This window comes from Pelophylax lessonae (assembly GCF_965119305.1).
Source record: "Pelophylax lessonae genome assembly, chromosome: 5".
Classification (NCBI taxonomy): Eukaryota; Metazoa; Chordata; class Amphibia; order Anura; family Ranidae; genus Pelophylax; species Pelophylax lessonae.
Genome location: NC_138772.1, coordinates 74,670,050 through 74,691,279, shown reverse-complemented (window position 1 = coordinate 74,691,279; position 21,230 = coordinate 74,670,050). Strand labels below are relative to the sequence as shown.

The window sequence follows — 21,230 nt, the reverse complement described above, 5'->3', positions numbered from 1 at the left end:
AAAAAAGCCTGGCTGCTCAGGACAAGCTGCTGTACTAACTATCTGACTTTAGTACAGCAATCTCCCCTGCTGAGCTATTGTGTTCTGACAGGGGGGCGGCACCCCCCCCCCCCTCCCCACCCAGAACACTCCAGTCAGCGCTCTCAGCCATTGTGTCTGCTTTTCCTTGCATTTTAATGGATGGGGAGGTCCATAGAAGTCAATGTCAACACATCAAAACTCATGTAACATTTTGATGAATTGGCAATAGGTTTTAACAAGCCTTGTCAGATTGTAACATGTATGGTGACCCTTAACAAGGACATGTACTGTATTTTATAATTTGCAAAAAGCACAAACCTACCCCCAGAATTATAGTAAATGTTTTGTTTTCCTAGGATAAAACTGATAATTTTACACATGAAACACAGCTAGGCCTATTCAACAAAAAGGTAAGTAGCCGAGTGGTAAGTGCAAACCTGACAGCAACCAATCAGAAAACATTTTGTGCTCATCTGACTGCTGTAACATGAATTTTGATTTGTTACCCTGATTTACTACAATTTTACTACAATTTTCGCTGTTTGTTGAATAAACCCAAAAAACATTGGACCAAACATTGAAATCGAAATAGATATGTACAAAATTCAAGATCGGGTAGTCCAGTAAACCAGCAACGAAGACTGAAATATTACAGAAACAGAAAATAAATGTCTAAAAAGAATTCTCCCAGCTGAGCTGCCGTTCATCTAGCTTGGCTTGAAAGACAGTGCAACACTGTTAATACAAAATCTCTGACCCGTGGGGGCGGGGCCATCATCGAACACATGACCAAGGTGGGCGTCACACTGCCAAAAGAAAAGGAGAAAGAAATAAATAATGTAATACAGACACGTGTTCTTTTTATACACAACTAACAAGAATAATTCTAGTGACAAGTGACAGCCTTATTTACGGGTTAAGTTTTGACACTTCTCATGCCACACCCAGCCTCCTCATTGGACGATAAATCAGCATCTTCACTGGACTGTCCAATAAGGAGGCAAGTAACACAGGAAGCTGCTAAGATGAAGTAGGAAATAGTGGTGCCTTGCTATGTGTGACAGATGTATGCAAATCACTGGCTGAACAGTTACAATGTCCCTGGCAGATAAAACAATATGTTTATATAGCTGTACAACTAGGTTTGGTGACTTCTTGACCGAATACAATAAAGAAAAAAAGAAAAGAAAGGAAGGAAAAGGGGAAAAAGGAAAGGGAAAAGGAGGAGGAAAGGAAAAAGGAAAGGAAAAAGGAAAAAAGGGATAAAGGGAAAAGGAAAAAAGGGGGAAAGTGAAGAAGGAAAAAGATAGAAAGATAGAAAGGAAAAAGGGAGAAAGGGAAAAGGAAAATGTAAAAGGGAAAAAAGGCGAGAAGGAAAAGGAAAGAAAGAAGAAAAGGGGAAAAAAAGGAAAAAAAAAGGGAAAAAGAGAAAAAAAAAAAAAGAGAGGAAGAAAAGGAAAGGGAAAAGGAAAAGGGAAAAAGGAAAAGAGAGAGAGAGAGAAAAGGAAAGGGAGAAGGAAAAGGAAAAAAGGAAAAGGGAGAAAAAAGTAAAGGGAGAAGGAAATGGGAAAAAGGAAAAGGAAAGGGAGAAGGAAAGGGAAAAGGAAGAAGAAAATGTGTAAGGAAAAAGGATAAGGATAGTAAGAAGGAAAGGGAAAAGAAAAGGGAAAAGGAAGGGGAAAAGGGAAAAGGAAAGCAAAAAGGGAGAAGGAAAGCAAAAAGGAAGAAGGAAAGCAAAAAGGAAGAAGGAAAGCGAAAAGGGAAAATTAATGGGAGAAGGAAAGAGAGAAGAAAACGGGGGACGGAAAGGGGAGAAGGAAAGAGAGAAGAAAATGGGGGACGGAAAGGGAGAATAAAGGGGATAGGGAAAATGAAAAGAAAAAGGGAAAGGAAAAGGGAGAAGGAAAGGGGAGAAGGAAAAAGGAGAAGAGGAAAAGGATAGGGAGAAGGAAGAGTAAAAGGAAAGAGAAATATGTTAAGGGAAAGGAAAGGGAAATGGGAAAGGAAAAGAGAGAAGAAAAAGGGAGAAGGAAAAGGAAAGGGAGAAGAAAATGGGGAAAGGAAAGAATAGAAAAGGGATAAGGAAAAGGAAAGTAAAAAGGGAAAGGACGTGAAAGAAAGGAAATGAAAAAAGAGAAAGGAAAAAAAGGAAGGGAAAAAGCAAAAGGGTAGAAGGAAATGGAAAAGCATAAGGGGAGAAAGAAAGGGAGAAGGAAAAGAGAGAAGGAAAGGGAAAAGGATAGAAAAAAATGAAGAAAGGAAAGGGGAAAAAAATAATAGGGAAAAAGAAAAGAGAAGGGAGAAGGAAAAGGAAATGGAGAACAAAATAGGGAAAGGAAAGGAAAAGTAAAATTAAAAAGAAAAGGAAAGGGAAAAGGGAGAAGGAACAGGGAAAAGAATAGGTAAAATGTATAAGGGAAATGGAGAAGGAAAAAGGGAGAAGGAAAAAGTGAAAAGGAAAAAGGGAAAGGGGGAAGAAAAAGGGAGAAGGATAGGGATAAGGAAAAGGGAAACGGCAAAAGGGAGAAGGATAGAAAAAAAAAAAGAAGGAAAGGGAGAAGAAAATGGGGGAAAGAAAGGGAAAAGGGAAGGGAAAAAGGAAAGGGGAAAAGGATAGAGAGAAGGATAGGGAGAAGGATAGGGAAAAGGATAGGGAGAAGGATAGGGAAAAGGATAGGGAGAAGGATAGGGAGAAGAAAAAAGGAAAATGAAAAAGGAAAAGGAGAAGAAAATGGGGGAAGGAAAGGAACAAGGAAAAGGAAAAAAGGGAATAGAAAGGGAAAAGGAAAGAGAGTCTCGGTCTTTCCCTCGCTGTCTTATATATTTATATAGTTTTTTTATCAGGTCATCAGATATAAAAGAAAATAGGAAAAAAATTGTTTAAAAAATCTCTCCTATCTACAATGAGGAGGCCGTGGTAAAATTCCTTGCCAATGCACTTCACCTCTTTGCAAATAACTTCAGTTCCTATGCTCCCCAAAGAGTTATCAGGACGTCTCAGTACATTGGAATTGCTTTCATCATCCCCGACGGTTCCGTGTGCTTCATAAAATGAGGGCCAGCCAGTTCCAGAATTATACTTCTTATCCGAACTGAAATTTAGAGAGCAAAACCAGAGACATTGGCAGCTATTTCTTTGACATCTGAAGTAATGAAAACCCTGTAAGAGTATTTATAGCCCTTTCATATATACAGTATATATATATATATATATATATATATATATATATATATATATATATATATATATATATATATATATATATACAGTGGGTACGGAAAGTATTCAGACCCCCTTAAATTTTTCACTCTTTGTTATATTACAGCCATTTGCTAAAATCATTTAAGTTCATTCTTCTTCCTCATGAATGTACACATAGCACCCCATACTGACAGAAAAACACAGAATTGTTGACATTGTTGCAGATTTATTAAAAAAGAAAAACTGAAATATCACATGGTCCTAAGTATTCAGACCCTTTGCTGTGACTCTCATATATTTAACTCAGGTGCTTTCCATTTCTTCTGATCATCCTTGAGATGGTTCTACATCTTCATTTGAGTCCAGCTGTGTTTGATTATACTGATTGGACTTGATTAGGAAAGCCACACACCTGTCTATATAAGACCTTCCAGATCACAATGCATGTCAGAGCAAATGAGAATCATGAGGTCAAAGGAACTGCCTGAAGAGCTCAGAGACAGAATTGTGGCAAGGCACAGATCTCACCAAGGTTACAAAAAGATTTCTGCTGCACTTAAGGTTCCTAAGAGCACAGTGGCCTCCATAATCCTCAAATGGAAGACGTTTGGGACGACCAGAACCCTTCCTAGAGCTGGCCGTTCGGCCAAACTGAGCTATCGGGGGAGAAGAGCCTTGGTGAGAGAGGTAAAGAAGAACCCAAAGATCACTGTGGCTGAGCTCCAGAGATGCAGTCAGGAGATGGGAGAAAGTTGTAGAAAGTCAACCATCACTGCAGCCCTCCACCAGTCGGGGCTTTATGGCAGAGTGGCCTGACGGAAGCCTCTCCTCAGTGTAAGACACATGAAAGCCCGCATGGAGTTTGCTAAAAAAAACACCTGAAGGACTCCAAGATGGTGAGAAATAAGATTCTCTGGTCTGATGAGACCAAAATAGAACTTTTTGGCCTTAATTCTAAGCGGTATGTGTGGAGAAAACCAGGCACTGCTCATCACCTGTCCAATACAGTCCCAACAGTGAAGCATGGTGGTGGCAGCATCATGCTGTGGGGGTGTTTTTCAGCTGCAGGGACAGGACGACTAGTTGCAATCGAGGGAAAGATGAATGCGGCCAAGTACAGGGATATCCTGGACAAAAACCTTCTCCAGAGTGTTCTGGACCTCAGACTGGGCCGAAGGTTTACCTTCCAACAAGACAATGACCCTAAGCACACAGCTAAAATAACGAAGGAGTGGCTTCACAACAACTCCGTGACTGTTCTTGAATGGCCCAGCCAGAGCCCTGACTTAAACCCAATTGAGCATCTCTGGAGAGACCTAAAAATGGCTGTCCACCAACGTTTACCATCCAACCTGACAGAACTGGAGAGGATCTGCAAGGAGGAATGGCAGAGGATCCCCAAATCCAGGTGTGAAAGACTTGTTGCATCTTTCCCAAAAAGACTCCTGGCTGTATTAGATCAAAAGGGGGCTTCTACTAAATACTGAGCAAAGGGTCTGAATACTTAGGACCATGTGATATTTCAGTTTTTCTTTTTTAATAAATGCAATGCCAACAATGTCAACAATTCTGTGTTTTTCTGTCAGTATGGGGTGCTATGTGTACATTCATGAGGAAGAAGAATGAACTTAAATGATTTTAGCAAATGGCTGCAATATAACAAAGAGTGAAAAATTTAAGGGGGTCTGAATACTTTCCGTACCCACTGTATATATATATATATATATATATATATATATATATATATATTTGTAGACATACCTCTTAGACATTAGATGCCAGTGCGTGTTTCACTGTTATCATTTACATTATTCCCAGTTATCTCTGTGGACTTTGTTATAAAGCAGAGGGGAGCAGGAGGTGTTCTGTAGTCCTAAAATACTTCAGAAGTAAGGGTGACAATGCTGCTCCTCCATAGATACATTACGATGAATAAGCGTTGTCACCCTGGTACAGAAGGTATGTTACATTCAGATCACCAAGTGAAAATAAAGGAAAAAAGCCTGAAAATAGAAAACAAATGCAGCCACCATATCTGAGGACTGGTAAGTTGCAATATATTACATTTTTGTTCCTGGGTTTAGATTAGAGATCGACCGATTATCAGCAAAGCTGATATATCGAGGGCCAATCTGCACTTACCCCGATAGATCGGAATCGGCCCGGAGGTTACCGATATTTCGGGAAAGGGCTGTACCGGAGTGATTCCTGCAGCTAGAGGCATCACCCCGGTACCGGCGTCCATAGCAGACAGTCAGCTGTCTTGTAATGACAACCGATGAGGCTGAGAAGCCACTCAGCTGTCATTAAAAGAAGCGGGAGGGGACATCCCCCCCCTCCCGCCGCCTTCCACGGCTCGCCCGGGTCTCCCGTCCCACCAGGAGACCCGGGCATCCTACCTGCATGGCCACCGAAGAGAAGACCCGATCAAAGCCGCATTCGGCTCGGATTAGGTCTCCATGTAAAAACCCGGACGTGATGTCATGACATCACTTCCGGGTATTCGGCGCAAAATTAAAAAAAATGCGAGCATTCAAAGCAGCCAAACTTGGCGGTTTTGAATGCTTTTAAGTGCAGAGGAGGGGTTTGGGGTCTTTTAGACCCCCAGATCCCTCCACAAGAGTATATATTATAATATATAATTAAACTTTTTTTTTTTTATTACATTTTTTTTTACAGTTACTTCTCTGGTCTCTGGCCTAGGCCAAAATGATGTTGTACATTCCAGGAGTCGTCATTTTTTTCTTATATCTGCAGGAGAGGAGAAGGGGCTTTCTCAGCTAAGCACACCCTCCAGTCTGCATGCCTGAGGTAAGGGCAGATAGATTCCAGAAAGTAAATGCTACATAAATCCTATGCCCTCACCAGGATGGGTACAGCTAGAAAAGCTTGGGGGAGTTTTTCAAAGGGATTTCTCAATTAAATAAAGCATTGAGACATGGATGGATTGGGGAGTTTTCTCTGAATATTAAAAGTGAATTACATAGTGTTTTCTGTTTGTGGTGCTCAGTTCTTTATGCAAAGATCCTACGCCTATTTCCTTGCCCCCCTTTTTATCCAAACTCCTTGAACATCTGGTCTACAACGGACTGTGCGACCACCTTGCTGAGAATAGCCTCCTTGATCCCCTTCAGTCTGGATTTCGGCCTCAACACTCCACTGAAACTGCTCTCCTAAAACTGACAAACGATCTACTAATGGCCAAAACCAATGGACCCTATTCTGCACTCCTACTCCTGGACCTTTCTGCTGCCTTTGATACGGTTGACCATCCCCTCCTCCTCAAAAAACTGCATGCCTTTGGTCTTCGTGAATGTACTCTTCACTGGTTATTTTACTACTTATCCAACCGCACCTTTAGCTTTATGTACAATTCTACTTCCTCCTCTCATCTTCCCTTCTCTGTTGGGGTCCCCCAAGGCTCTGTTCTTGGACCTCTCATATTTTCAATCTACACCTCCTCTCTGGGTCAGCTGGGTCACGTTGGGTACTGACGATACCCAAATCTATTTATCCACCCCTCGCGTATCACTAATTTACTATCAGATATATCGGTCTGGATGTCACACCATTACCTCAAACTCAATCCATCCAAAACCGAGCTTATCATTTTTCCTCCACCGCGTGCCCCTTCCCCTGATTTCTCCGTCAATATCGATGGCATTACTATCAGCCCATCCCCACAAGCCAAGGTCTTAGGTGTTGTCCTGGACTCTGAACTCTCCTTCAAACCCCACATCCAATCGCTGTCCAAATCTTGCCGCCTCAACCTCCGCAACATCTCCAAAATACGCCCCTTTCTAACCAAAGACACAACAAAACTCCTAGTTCACTCCCTGGTCATTTCGCGCCTCGACTACTGCAATTCCCTTCTCCTTGGCTTACCTCTACACAGGCTATCCCCCCTTCAATCCATCATGAATGCTGCCGCCCGACACACTTATCCTCCTCACCAATCGCTCAGTGTCCGCTGCTCCTCTGTCAAGCCCTCCACTGGCTTCCGCTCACCCAACAAATTAAATTCAAAATACTTACAACCTCTTACAAAGCCATCCACAGCCTAGCCCTCAGCTACATCACTAGCCTAGTCTCAAAATACCAACCTAATCGCTCTCTTTGTTCCTCTCAAAACCTCCTAATCTCTAGCCCCCTCATCACCTCCTCCCATGCTCGCCTCCAGGACTTTTCAAGAGCCTCTCTAATCCTATGGAACTCCTTACCCCAATCTGTCCGATTATCTCCTACTCTATAAGCTTTTAGATGATCCCTGAAAACCCCCCTCTTCAGAAAAGCCTATCCTACCCACACCTAACAACTATACTTCCATTTTCTCCATCAGCCCCCCATCCCCCATGGTTATTGCCTTTTGTTTCACTCGACCCTCCCTTCTAGATTGTAAGCTTTAATGAGCAGGGCCCTCTAATTTCTACTGTATTGAATTGTATTGTAACTGTATTGTCTACTCTCATATTGTAAAGCGCTGTGCAAACTGTTGGCGCTATATAAATCCTGTATAATAATGATATTAATAATAACAAAGAAGAGGCAAGGAAGTGCCTAAACAGAGAACCACTAGAGGGCGCTACTTCACAGATCAGCATATGAAATGTGGTCATTAAAATATAGCATGACAATAAATAGGATGTGAGTTTAAATAAAAACTATACAATAAAAGCTTAAAATACTGTAAGCACTGGCTGAAATCCCAGGTAATTGCAGATGGAACACAGAGCTCGGTGTATAGGTTGATTATGTCTGTCAATTTTTCAGCACTGTTAAGAAATTGGTAATAATGTCACCTTCCTACGTATGCAATGTGTACAGAGAGTCAAAGGGCTACCGCATGAAACATAAACCTTTCATTTCCATTATTTTCAGGTTGTTTGTTATATCAGGGATGTCATTTTTCTTCATTTTGTTGTCACTTTCCAAATAACAGGGGAATGCAGGAAATGACGGGGTTTTACCTGAAGAGTGGAGATTTGCAGCAGGCGCAGTGATACATCCCATCTTCTGTATTGTTCAGATAGATGCCGCTGAAAGGCTAAACACAATATACACTGCGGTCATACTGCGGATAATGCGTCAGAGTCTTAATCCCTACAATAATAACGAATAAACTAATATTTCAAGCTGAGCTCCAGGCAAACAGCTAAATATATGCATGGAATACATATAAGGGAGACATTATACCTGCCAAAGGCTTTGGATTTCTGTCCATTCAGATTTGAGATTTACGCAGCTCTGCACTATCTGGCAAGGCAGTAGACCTGAATTTTCTTGCATGCAGTTCAGTTACACTTACTGGTCTTGTTCCTCCCCCAGCCTGTGACTGGACAGTGAAAGGAGAAGCAGCAGCCTGATCAGCTCATCTCTTTGCTCTCCGCACCTATCAGCAGGCTCCTTTCACTGCAAACATAACGGATCAGCACCTTGCACTGCTCCTCTCTGCCCCAGGCTAAGTTCTGCTGTATAGGGACTAAAGGGGCTGACACTAGGTCACATTCAGGTACACGGTGTACAACTGAACACATTTAATGATTACAGAACTGCACTCAGTTGTGTCTTTAATTTTCTGCATGGAGTTCAGCTTTAACCCTTTCCAGACTACAAGTCACTGAAACCTGAGTGTTCAGACCAGGTTTCGCTGCTGTATATCACTACGCATCAGTTAACTTTATTACAACCAAAATCATTTTTACATTGGTTTCTGCAGGAGGTGTAATGCTTTTACATGGTATAATTTTTCACTCCATTACCTTCTTATGATTTTTTATTCTAAAGAGTTGGGACAAAAAAAACGTTCAAAAAATTAATTTTACACTGAATGACATATGACTTTTTTTTCAAAAATTGTCATTTTTATTATTGGACACAGCCGATCACAGATCGTGGTGAATGGCCAATCACAGCGGCCATTCACCACGTGATCAAGCCGTCCAATGAGAGATGATCTCACATGTAAACATATGAGATCATCTCTCATCGCCGGCGCTCCTTCCTCACACAGAGCCTGCGTGTGAGGAAGGAGGGAGAGCTGCACAGCGCCGGGGACACAGAAAAAAGTAATCAGGGCACCAATCACCAGTGCCCTGATTACTAGAGGTACACCAAACACACCTTCAATGCCCACAGTGCCCACCATCAGTGCCCCCCATCAGTGCACACAATCAGTGCCCATAGTGCTGCCAGTCAGTGCCCATCAGTGCCTGCTCATCTAGGCACTGATGAGCACTGACTGGCAGCACTATGGGCACTGAGTGTGGGCACTGATGGTGCTGCCCATCAGTGCTCATCAGTGCTCATCAGTGCCACCCGCCAGTGCCCATCAGTGCCACCCGCCAGTGCCCATCAGTGCCGCCCGCCAGTGCCCATCAGTGCTGCCCATCAGTGCCACCTCTCAGTGCCCAGCAGTGCCACCTCTCAGTGCCCAGCAGTGCCACCTCTCAGTGCTCATCAGTGCCGCCTATCAGTGCGGCATATTAGTACCTCCTCATCAGTGCCACCTCATCAGTGCCCATAAGTGCCACCTCAGCAGTGCCCATAAGTGCCACCTCATCAGTGCCCATCAGTGCAGCCTATCAGTGCCCATCAGTGCCGCCTCATCAGCGCACATCAGTGAAGGAGAAAAAATGTATTTATTTTCAAAATTTACTCGCAAAAAATAAGAAAAACTTTTTTTTTTTCAAAATTTTCTGTCTTTTTTCTTTTTTTTATAAAAAATTAAAAACCCAGAGATGATTAAATGCCACCAAAAGAAAGCTCTATCTGTGTGAAAAAAATGATAAAAATGTTATATGTAGCATGACCGCGCAATTGTCATTCAAAGCGTGCGAGCGCTGAAAGCTAAAAATTGGTCTGGATGGGAAGGGGGTTTAAGTGCACAGAAGGCAAGTAGTTAATATATATTTTTTACCCTACTCACCAACTCAGTCCCCTTCTCCCTGGTTACATAGTACTGCTCCGGAGTCAGTTTCTCCTGCCAGTCAGTAGAAACATTGGCCTCATCGTACCTTGTAAGGGATCCTGTGCCAAAGAAATTAGTAAACTTTTTATTAGCTGTGTAAACCACTAGATACACTACATACAGAGCATCAGGACAGTATTTACAGCGCTTCACTTTTTCCACATTTTGGTATATTGCAGCCTTATTCCAAAATAGATTAAATTCATTATTTTCCTCAAAATTCTACAAACAATACCCCATAATGACAACATGCAAGAAGTTTGTTTGAAATCTTTGCAAATTTAGTAAAAAAAAAAAAAAAAATCCCATGTACATAAGTATTCACAGCCTGTGCCAGGACACTCAAAATTGAGCTTTAGGTGCATCCTGTTTCCACGCATCATCCTTGTGATGTTTCTACAACTTGATTGAAGTCCACCTGTGGTAAATTCAGATGATTGCATATGATTTGGAAAGGCATACACCTGTCTATATAAGGTTCCACAGTTACCAGTACATGTCAGAGCACAAACCAAGCAATGAACTCCAAAGAATTGTCTGTAGACCTCTGAGACAGGATTGTATCGAGGCACAGAAAAACTTCTGCAGCATTGCGCCCCAATGTGCACAGTGACCTCCATCATCCGTAAATGGAAGAAGTTTGGAACCACCAGGACTCTTCCTAGAGCGGGCCGACCGGCCAAACTGAGCGATTGGGGGAGAGGGGCCTTAGTCAAGAAGGGGACCAAAAATCCGATGGTCACTCTGACAGAGCTTCAGCATTTCTCTCTGGAGAGAGGAGAACCTTCCAGAAGAACAACCATCTCTGCAGCACTCCACCAATAGGGCATGTATGGTAGAGTGGCACTGGCCAGATGGAAGCCACTCCTTAGTAAAAGGCACATGGCAGCCCAGCTGGAGTTTGCCAAAAAGGCACCTGAAGGACTCTCATGCTATGAGAAACAAAATTCTGTGGTCTGATGAAACAAAGATTGAACTCTTTGACCTGAATGGCAAACATCATGTCTGGAGGAAACCAGGCACAACTTTTATATATATATATATATATATATATTTTTTTTTTTTTTTTTTTGTTTCAATGTGTTTATTATTAGAAAAAGTTTTCGTGAGGTTACAACAATGCCATAACATAGGCAACAGAAATCCAAACAGGAATTGTAACAGATGCAAATAATTGCAACAAACCAATTTCCATGAGGAAAGAAAAAGTACAATAAAGGGTTATTGACAATCAAAGTAAACATTTTTATATTTTGATATCTATATATTTGTTTATCCAAAAGTACACTTATTCCTCAATTTAGCTTGTTTTCAAAGTGTATGTGTATGATGGTGTCACCTGCGCAACCTTTTATAGTATGCTTCTCGATGGGTCAGTGCGCATTTTTTCCCACTAGATGGCAATAGAATGCTCTTCTATGGAGTGTCATGTGCATCTTCTCCACCAGGTGGCAGTATCCTCGGAGCATGTAAATAGGCACTGTTCACTCCCAACACATTAACTTGAAAAAAGGAGCGCGTGCTGGCACTTTCCTGCAGTGCGCATGCTCTGAAACGCATCTTGAGCACGCCGGTGATCCCTAGACGGCAGACGCTGCGGCTCACCTGCGGTCCAGCCCTTGAACTCAATCTCTCATATCTACATTACTTCCTGCAGGACAGGACAACGAGACGAGAGGCACCCCATTGACCCAAGAGACGGCCCCAGCAGCCCCTGGACACCGGATCATTCATGGACCTGTATTCACTTACTATTATGTACGTTTTTATTGCATCTTGTCTTATTAAAACGTATACAATCCTACCCAGATGCGCCTGTTTTCTCTCTGCTGTAAACACGGCAGACCACTATTCTGTCAGTGATGAACACAGGGATCCTGTGTTCCTCCTATTTAGGAACACTGGTCTCTGTGTTCATCCAGCAATTCCATCCCCCACACAGTTAGAAAGCACCCCCTAGGAACACACTTAACCCTTTACTTGCCCCAGGTGTTAACCCCTTCGCTGCCAGTGTTATTATTACAGTAACAGTGCATATTTTTAGCACAGATTACTGTAGTAATGTCACTGATCCCTCCAAAAGTGTCAGTTAGGTGTTCAATCTGTCCACTGCAATGTCACAGTCCTGTTAAAAATCACTGAACAAGGAGAAAGGGGGGGGCAGAGAGAAAGAGAGAGAGAGGGGGTGACAGAAAGAGAGAGGGGGTGACAGAGAGAGAGAGGGGGTGACAGAGAGATATGGGGGTGACAGAGAGAGATGGGGGTGGCAGAGAGAGAGAGAGAGTGACAGAGAGAGAGAGAGAGTGACAGAGAGAGAGAGAGAGTGACAGAGAGAGAGAGGGGGGGGTGACAGAGAGAGAGAGAGGGGGGGTGACAGAGAGAGAGAGAGGGGGGTGACAGAGAGAGAGAGGGAGAGAGAGAGAGAGGTGACAGAGAGAGAGAGAGAGAGAGAGAGAGAGAGGGGGTGACAGAGAGAGAGAGAGAGGGGTGACAGAGAGAGAGAGAGGGAGAGAGAGAGAGAGAGAGGTGACAGAGAGAGAGAGAGAGTGGTGACAGAGAGAGAGATAGAGGGAGAGGGGTGACAAAGAAAGAGAGAGAGGAGTGAAAGAGTGAGGGGTGACAGAAAGAGAGAGAGAGGGGGTGTGAGAGAGAGAGAGGGGTAACAAAGAGAGAGAGGGGGGTGACAGAGAGAGGGGGTGACAGAGAGAGAGGGGGGTGAGAGAGAGAGGGGGTGACAGAGAGAGAGGGGGTTGACAGAGAGAGAGGGGGTGACGAAGAGAGAAAGGGGGTGACCAAGAGAGAGAGGGAGAGAGAGGGGGTGACGAGAGACAGAGGGTGACGAGAGAGACAGAGAGGGGGTGACAGAGAGAGAGAGAGAAGGAGAGGGGGTGACAGAGAGACAGGGGGGGTGACAGAGAGAGAGAGAGAGAGAGAGAGGGGGTAACAGAGAGAGAGAGAGGGGGGTGACAGAGAGAGAGAGAGAGGGGGGTGACAGAGAGAGATAGAGAGGGGGTAACAGAGAGAGAGAGGGTAACAGATAGAGAGAGGGGGTGACAGAGAGAGAGGGGGTGACAGAGAGAGGGGGTGACAGAGAGAGGGGGTGACAGAGAGAGGGGGTGACAGAGAGAGAGGGGGGGTCCTCCAGTCAGTCTGTCTTTTGGACCTGGGAGTGGAGAGGAGATTGAGGGAGTCTAACCATGCTGAGCGGCGGTATGAGCTCCTCTGACAGCCCCAGTGCAGTCACCATCCCCTCCCCAGCCTGCCGCCGAGCTGGAACCGATTTATGATGTCACGGTCATGTGAACGCTGTCTGGCTGCATGTGTGAGCGGAGACGGAGCTCCGGAAGAGCCCGTCACTGCCGCCGCCTACAGTGGACACAGAGCTCCAGGATTGGAGCCACACGCTGCCTGGGGGCGCTGTGGGTGCAGGCTGAGCGGAGGGTGCAAAAATCACTGCTAACACTGCCCATTTTTTTTGCGGGCGCCAATCTCGCCAACCCCTTGGTACACCTGAGTGTGACATTCCTGCTGCGGGAGATGTGATGCGGAAACCCGCACTAGAATCGTGCCGTTGCCCGCACCGCAGTAGTGTGAACCCAGGCTAAAGCCTCATTACTCTGAGAGGGTAAGGCTCCATTAGCATTTGACATTTTGGGATCTCAGGCAGATACGCTGCGATTTGGCCTGCAATCCCAAAACACAGTGCAATCGCAATACCCAGGTTCAGGACCATTATTTTCAAGGCATCTAAAATGCTGTGCCATGTGCCACGATTGTTGCACGGCAAATCGCATCGCTTGAAGCTGGTCACCCAAAAAGGAGCATGAGCTTTGTTTGGTCATGAAAAGTTTAAAAAAGTAAAATAAACAGAAAATGCCCGCTGTCTTCTCTCCAAGGTCTCTGCAAGGCACATAACCTTTGTATGAGTTTCCCAGGAAAGGTACAGGAAGGGGTTAACACCCAGCTGCCAGGCCTCCTATTCTGCCGTCAGGAAGTCATTTCAGGTCAGGTCAGCACTCCTTAGTTACATGTGTGAACAGTCAGGAGTTAGATAACATTATCAGAGCAAGACACTCAACAGCCAATGGCTCCGCTGCGGTCACATGATATGCCATAGACGGTTATGAAATAGGGAACTTCATACTTATATAACCAGCTACAGACACAACATACGTAAACGACTCTCAGAAGCACAGACAGTAAAGAACCTCCAAGAATGAGCTGGCATAGGGCATTGGAGTGTATGTAAACACACAAGAAAAAAATTGCCCAAAAGGACTTTGGCGAGGCACGACCACAAATGTAATATATACAAAAATGTATTGTTTAGACATAAAACAAATACTACATATCTTAAAAATATTTGTGTCACATACAATTGCACAATCGTTACATAAGTACAATCATTACATATATTATTATAGGACTGAAAATCCACAGGGTAAATACTCGTGTACAGATTCTCTACGCGTTTCGCAAGATAGCATTTCCTTCCCCATGAGAGAGAGTAACCCTGGCTTACGAGCGTTTTAAAAGACGAGCAACATTTTTTTTTTTTTTTTTGCCTTGATATGTGAGCGCTGTCTTGATATACAAGCAGTATTAGACTCACAATGTTAAAGTGGTTTAGTACAGTATAAGCATGCCATCCCCTCTTTTAGATTACATTATATGTCCCTGTGTCTGTACTGTATATAAAAGATGCTGATTTCTACTGTGTCAGAGCGTCTCCCAGAGCTCGCGTGATTTCTCGGCTCTCTGCTCTCCCCGGTGGGTGGGACCGATCACTCCCGCTGACATCATCTGGGGAGGAGAGAAGCAGAGGAGTCACGTGAGCGTCAGGAGGCGCTCTGATACAGTAGAAATCAGCATCTTTATATACAGTACAAACACAAGGACTCATAATGTTATTTAACAGAGGGGGACGGCATGCTTATACTGTACAGTAATGTACTTTATATATACATAATAGCAGCATATCTTTATTTATACCCAGGGCTTTTTTTCAGCGGGAATGCGGGGGAATGCAGTTCTGGCACTTCCAGCACTTCCAGCACAGCACTGAATGTATGTAATGGCAAGGGGTGTAGGGTGTGCTGGAGGGTCTATTAATACTGGCTGCTGGGGGATCTGTCGACACTTGTGGGGACTTGTTTTTGTGTGAGGGTCTAATTTTGCTGGTGGGGGATCTATTATTGCTGGGGGGGGGGGTCTTATGTTGCTAGTAGGGATCTACTGTTGAGGTAGAGGTATATTGTTACTGGCTGCTTGGAGATCTGTTGTTGCTGCTAGGGGATCTATTGATGCTAGCTGCTTGGAGATCTGTTGTTGTTGCTGCTGGAGGGTCTATTGATGCTAGCTGCTTGGAGATCAGTTGTTGCTGCTGGGAGGGTCTAATGTTGCTGGGGTCGGTCTTTTGTTTCTAGGGGTGGTTGTTTGTTGTGGGTGGTCCATTGTTGCTATGTGGGGTGTCTATTGTTGTGTGGGGGAACTATTGTTGCTGGGGTATGGTCTATTATTGCTGGGGTTGTTTTATTGTTGCTTGGGTGGGGTCCATTGTGGTTGGGGGGGGGGGGGTCGTTGATTGTGTGAGGGATCTATTGTTGCTGGAGTGGGGTCTACTTTTGCTGGGGGGGCTCTGTTTTACTGTTTTTCTATATATTAGACCAGAAAAAATTCCATACAAATTACTTACTTAAATTACTACTAGTACCACAAAATGAAACTTTGGACAGTACTGAGAGGAGGGTAGGGGATGGAATCAAGGGATGGCGCTCAGAGTTGGGTAAGGGGGCAGACACATGGGGGGAGGGGCTCAGAAGGGGAGAGTTCCTGCACCTATTCTCTGAGAAAAAAAAGCCCTCTTTATACCAATAAATGGTTATGGAACGAATCATCTGAGTTTCCATTATTTCTTATGGGAAAATTTGCTTTGATATAAGAGTGCTTTGGATTACAAGCATGCCGCTGGAATTATGCTCGCAAACCAAGGTATGTGTATCTGGAATTAGAGACAAGGTTGTTTAGGAGAGAAAAAAAATAAAAAAAAGGGGGTGGGGGGGGGGGGGTTTCATACTTACAATTTGATAGAATAGTCCTATAAATCTCCAAACATGATCGGTAATATTACGGATCATGTTTGGAGACTTAGCCCCGGTTCACACGTATGCGAATGCGGGAAGGCTGCGAATTCGCAGCCTGTTCCCGCATCGCACACGCACCCCCGGCAGTTCACACTGCCATATGCGATACGCTGGGGGTGTCAATGTAATCTTAACGACACCCCCAGTTTGATCGCATATCGCAGTGCGATCGTGCAGTTCGCACAGGATCGGATCGCACAAGTGTGAACCGCTGTGCGATCCGATCCTGATGCGGCTTCCAAAAAGGGTCCCTGTGCGTGTTTGCTGCGGGTGCGGTGCGAATTTAGCCATACAAAGTGTATGGCTAAACTCGCACCGCACAGCCGATCGCACTCCGACATTACATGCGTACCCGGCACTCGCACAAGTGTGAACCGGGGCTTATAGGACTATTCTATCAAATTGTAAGCCGGGAGTTTCTTTCTTTCTTTCTATCTTTCTCCTAAACAACCTCAAATTATAGATATTTATGTGTACCTATCCTGAGGAAGCAAGTGCTTTCTTGCGAAACGCATAGGAAATCCGTACATAAGTATACTGAACAAAATTATAAACGCAACACTTGTTTTTGCCCCTATTTGTCATGAGCTGAATTCAAAATTCTAAGAAAACCGGGATTCATCCGTAAAGAGAACCCCTCTCCAAAGTGCCAGACACCATCGAATGTGAGCATTTACCCACTCAAGTTGGATACGATGAACTGCAGTCAGGTTGAGACCCCGATGAGAACGATGAGCATGCAGATGACCTTCCTGAGACGGTTTCTGACAGTTTGTGCAGAAAAATGGAGGTGAAGATGTTGGATGTGGAGGTTCTGGGCTGGTGTGGTTACACGTGGTCTGCGGTTGTGAGGCCGGTTGCATGTACTGCCAAATTCTCTGAAACGCCTTTGGAAACAGCTTATGGTAGAGAAATTAACATTCAATTCACGGGCAACAGCTCTGGGGGGCATTCCTGCAGTCAGCATGCCAATTGCACGCCTCCTCAAAACTTGTGACATCTGTGGCATTGTGCTGTGTGATAAAACTGCACATTTTAGAGTGGCCTTTTATTGTTGCCAGCCTAAGGCACATCTGTGCAATAATCATACTGTCTAATCAGCATTGTGATATGCCACACCTGTGAGGTGGATGGATTATCTCCGAAAAGTGCTTACTAAAGCCCCGTACACACAATCAGATTATCGAACGATCTGTCATCCGTATTTTGTGGCATGCTAGTCTGATGTGGAAAGTGAAGAGGTTATTTTCATACAAATTTTCCCGTACGACAGAATTCTACTTCAGAAGTGATGCCATGTGTTGGATTGCTTTGTATGCGTTCTTTCGTCTCTGAGCATGCCTAGTCTTGCTCTTAAGATTTTTTTCCGTCAAAATCTGTACTAATGAGAAGAAAATCGGACGTTGTTTTGACGGACAACAAAAATTTTATAGCCTGCACATCAGGATTTTGTCAGCCGAAAAGTGTAGTCGGCTGTCGAAAGCACCATACTAACAATCCGAAAATCGGCAGATCGGTCGTCGGACGAAATTTCCCTTCAGATTTTCTTATCCTGTGTGCGGGGCTTAACACAGATTTAGACAGATTTGTGAACAATATTTGAGAGAAATAGGCCTTTTGTGTACATAGAAAAAGTATTAGATCTTTGAGTTCAGCTCATGAAAAATGGGGGGAAAAACAAAAGCGTTGCGTTTATAATTTTGTTCAGTGTATTTACCCTGTGGATTTTCAGTCATATTAGGATTTATGCAACAATAGCTATTCATCAGAGATGTATAGTAACGAAGTAGAACTACTTAAGTACCGAAATGCGGTATCTGTACTTTCCTAAAGTAGAATTTTTTTCTCCTACTTCTACTTTTACTTCACTACATTTTTTCGATGATTTCGATACTTCTACTCCGATATATTTTTTTTGTGCTGCATCGTTACTCGTTACTTTTCTCTGCCTTTCCTTTTTTTGTTTGGTTTCCCTCCTTACTGCTCTCTCCTACTCTTTCAATTATCCTCCCTATTCTGCCTTCCCCCCCTCCCCTCCCCTTTTCTATAGGAAGGCAAAGGTAAAGATACCCCCCTTTTTCATGGGTACCTGGTCTCTGGCCATTTGGGTAGCGTTGTTCCGCTTCAGGCTTCCGCTGGGCCGGCGTGGAGTGCTCCCACATGCGCCTCTCGGCGCTCTGACATGTGTGGCGGCCTTCGGACATTCCGCTTCTCCCCTCCTTGTCTCCATTCGCTGACGTCTCAGCGCTGGGAGGCGGGGATTCCAGCGGCCGCGCAGTAGAGGCACGTGCGCATGCGCAGTGCGATCGAGGCACTGGCGGCCATCTTGGTTAAGGGAAACATGGGGGGGTCTCTGATGTAACTTAAGGGGGGGCTTTGTGTGGGCAGTCTCTGATGTAAGGGGGCTCTGTGTGGGGGGTCTCTGATGTAAGGGGGCTCTGTGTGGGGGGTCTCTGATGTAAGGGGGCGCTGTGTGGGGGGTCTTTGATGTAAGGGGGCTCTGTGTGGGGGGTCTCTGGTGTAAGGGGGCTCTGTGTGTGGGGTCTCTGGTGTAAGGGGGCTCTGTGTGGGGGGGTCTCTGATGTAAGGGGGCTCTGTGTGGGGGTCTCTAATGTAAGGGGTCTCTGTGTGGGGGGTCTCTGATGTGTGGGGGTCTCTGATGTAAGGGGGCTCTGTGTGTGGGGGTCTCTGATGTAAGGGGGACTCTGTGTGGGAGGGCTCTGATGTGGGGGGCTCTGATGTAAGGGGAGCTCTGTGTGGAGGGGCTCTGATGTAAGGGGGCTCTGTGTTGGGGTCTCTGATGTAAGGGGGGCTTTGTGTGAGGGGTCTCTAAAGTAAGGGGGCTTTGTGTGGGGATGGGCTCTGATGTAAGGGGGCTCTGTGTTGGGGTCTCTGATGTAAGGGGGGCTTTGTATGGGGGGCTCTGATGTAAGGGGAGCTCTGTGTGTGGGGGTCTCTGATGTAAAGGGGGCTCTGTATGGGGGTCTCTGATGTAAGGGGGCTCTGTGTGGGGGGTCTTTGATGTAAGGGGGGCTCTGTGTGGGGGGTCTCTGATGTAAAGGGGGCTCTTTGTGGGGGCTGGGGGTCTCTTCTGTAAGGGTGCTCTGTGTGGGGGGTCTCTGATGTAAGTGGGGCCTCTGTGGGGGGTTTCTGTTGTAAGGGGGCTCCGTTGGGGGGTTTCTGTTGTAAGGGGGGCTCCGTTGGGGGGTCTCTGATGTAAGGGGGGTCTCTAATGTAAGGAGGGCTAAGTTTGTAGTGATCATAAAAAAGAAAAGTCAAATGAAGTGCAAAAAAAGTACAAGAAAAAATGTGCAGGGCGCTGGTGGGGGCGCCACAGGATCAGCTCGCACAGGGCGCTTGAACACCTAAGGCCGGCCCTGGTTGGGAGGTTCTTTCCCATTAACAGCAGATATGAAATTATATTCATCTTGTTTTGTCACATATATATATTTGAAGATTCACAATATTTTGAACTTTTTATTGACTTAGATTTCATACACTCTTCCTTTATTTCATTATTGGAATATATTGTTGTATATCACATTGGTTTATATATGATTTTGCGCACCAATAAGCTGTGGAGAAAAAAAAACATGCAGGGAAGAGAAGGAGGGATGCTTTAAAAGGGGAAGGGAGGGACATACTTTATCTGTTTTTTGTTTACAAAAAGTTACAGCCTAAGGAATTGTGATTGTCCTTTAGGTTAATCATTTGAATAAATCATTTGAAATAATAAAAAACAATATGATGTTCAAACGTTTGACTTCTTTCTTTAATAACTACATAACACAGTACTTCTACTTCTACTTTCAGTACTTGAGTAGAATTTTTTTTTCAAAACTACTGGTACTTTTTACTTTTAGTACTTAAGTAGCAATTTTTTTGAAAAAACTACTTGCAATACTTAAGTAAAAAAAATGTTGAATACTTTAGTACTTCCACTTAAGTAACTTTTTCTGCGAGCACTTCCACTTCTACTTAAGTCACTTTTTGATCGAGCACTTGTACTTTTACTCAAGTAGAAATTTCGAGTACTTTATACAAGTCTGCTATTCATGTATATCTGCAATTGCATGTGACACAAATATTTTTAAATGTATGTAGTATTTGTTTTATGTCTAAACAATACATTTGTGTACATATTACATTTGTAGTTGTGCCTCGCAAAGTCCCTTGGGTAATTTTTTCTTGTAGGTCTAAAGAACCAGTAAGAAAGTAACAAGCCACCGATAATCTTCACAAAACATAAAGAAAATAGAAGCGGTCATTGCTCCATTCCTCCTAAAAATGCTAATTGTAGGGCTGCCAGGTCTTGTTTACATGATACAGTGGAACGCGTCCGCTTCCTATCAGTTGTCACTGTTGCACACGGCAGTTTTTGGGTATTTCAGAGGTGCAAAACATGCCCAGTAATCACTCTTCTATTGCTCTCAACCTTCTCCAAATCCTTTTTTTTTTGGCTGCTTTGATGTAACTTCCTGTTAGAGGGTGGCTACGTTCCTTCTCCATGGCCCCACTGTATGTAGGGGTGTAGCCACCCTCTTTAGCTCACTCCAGAGATGGACTGTGGGATGTGCAGTGTGCATAGAGCAGTCCACATGACCGCAACTAATATGCACTGCTCGTTCCAAACAGATGGAAGTGAGAGGGAAAAAGAGGTTTGGAAACTCAGGGAGGACATTACAAGTAAGCAGAAAAACACCATAAGAAACAATTTAATAAAAAAATCTATTACAGGGCCATTAAAGTGTAACTCCACTTCTGTTGAGAATCAAAACATTCCCCTCTGGGTGATCTCTGTACATTGCCAGGATTATAACAACCTTTGTTGCAGATTTCTACCTTCTGTTATTCTGAAGAAATCACTGTTTGTTCCTCTGTGCTGAGTGGGTCTAAT

General features: G+C 44.3%; 1 protein-coding gene across 1 annotated transcript in view; it reads right to left on the bottom strand.

Moving 5' to 3' along the window:
• Window positions 1-245: 245 nt before the first annotated feature.
• MSRB2 (methionine sulfoxide reductase B2) overlaps window positions 246-21,230 on the bottom strand; it is a 34,927-nt gene continuing 13,942 nt past the window's right edge. The window contains exons 2-5 of the mRNA XM_082258045.1: window positions 10,149-10,249; window positions 8,191-8,267; window positions 2,966-3,113; window positions 246-827 (exon numbers count right to left, since the gene is read on the bottom strand). Of these exons, the coding sequence (XP_082114171.1) occupies window positions 729-827; window positions 2,966-3,113; window positions 8,191-8,267; window positions 10,149-10,249 (425 nt within the window). The 3' untranslated portion in view covers window positions 246-728. The remainder of the gene's footprint in view (window positions 828-2,965; window positions 3,114-8,190; window positions 8,268-10,148; window positions 10,250-21,230) is intronic.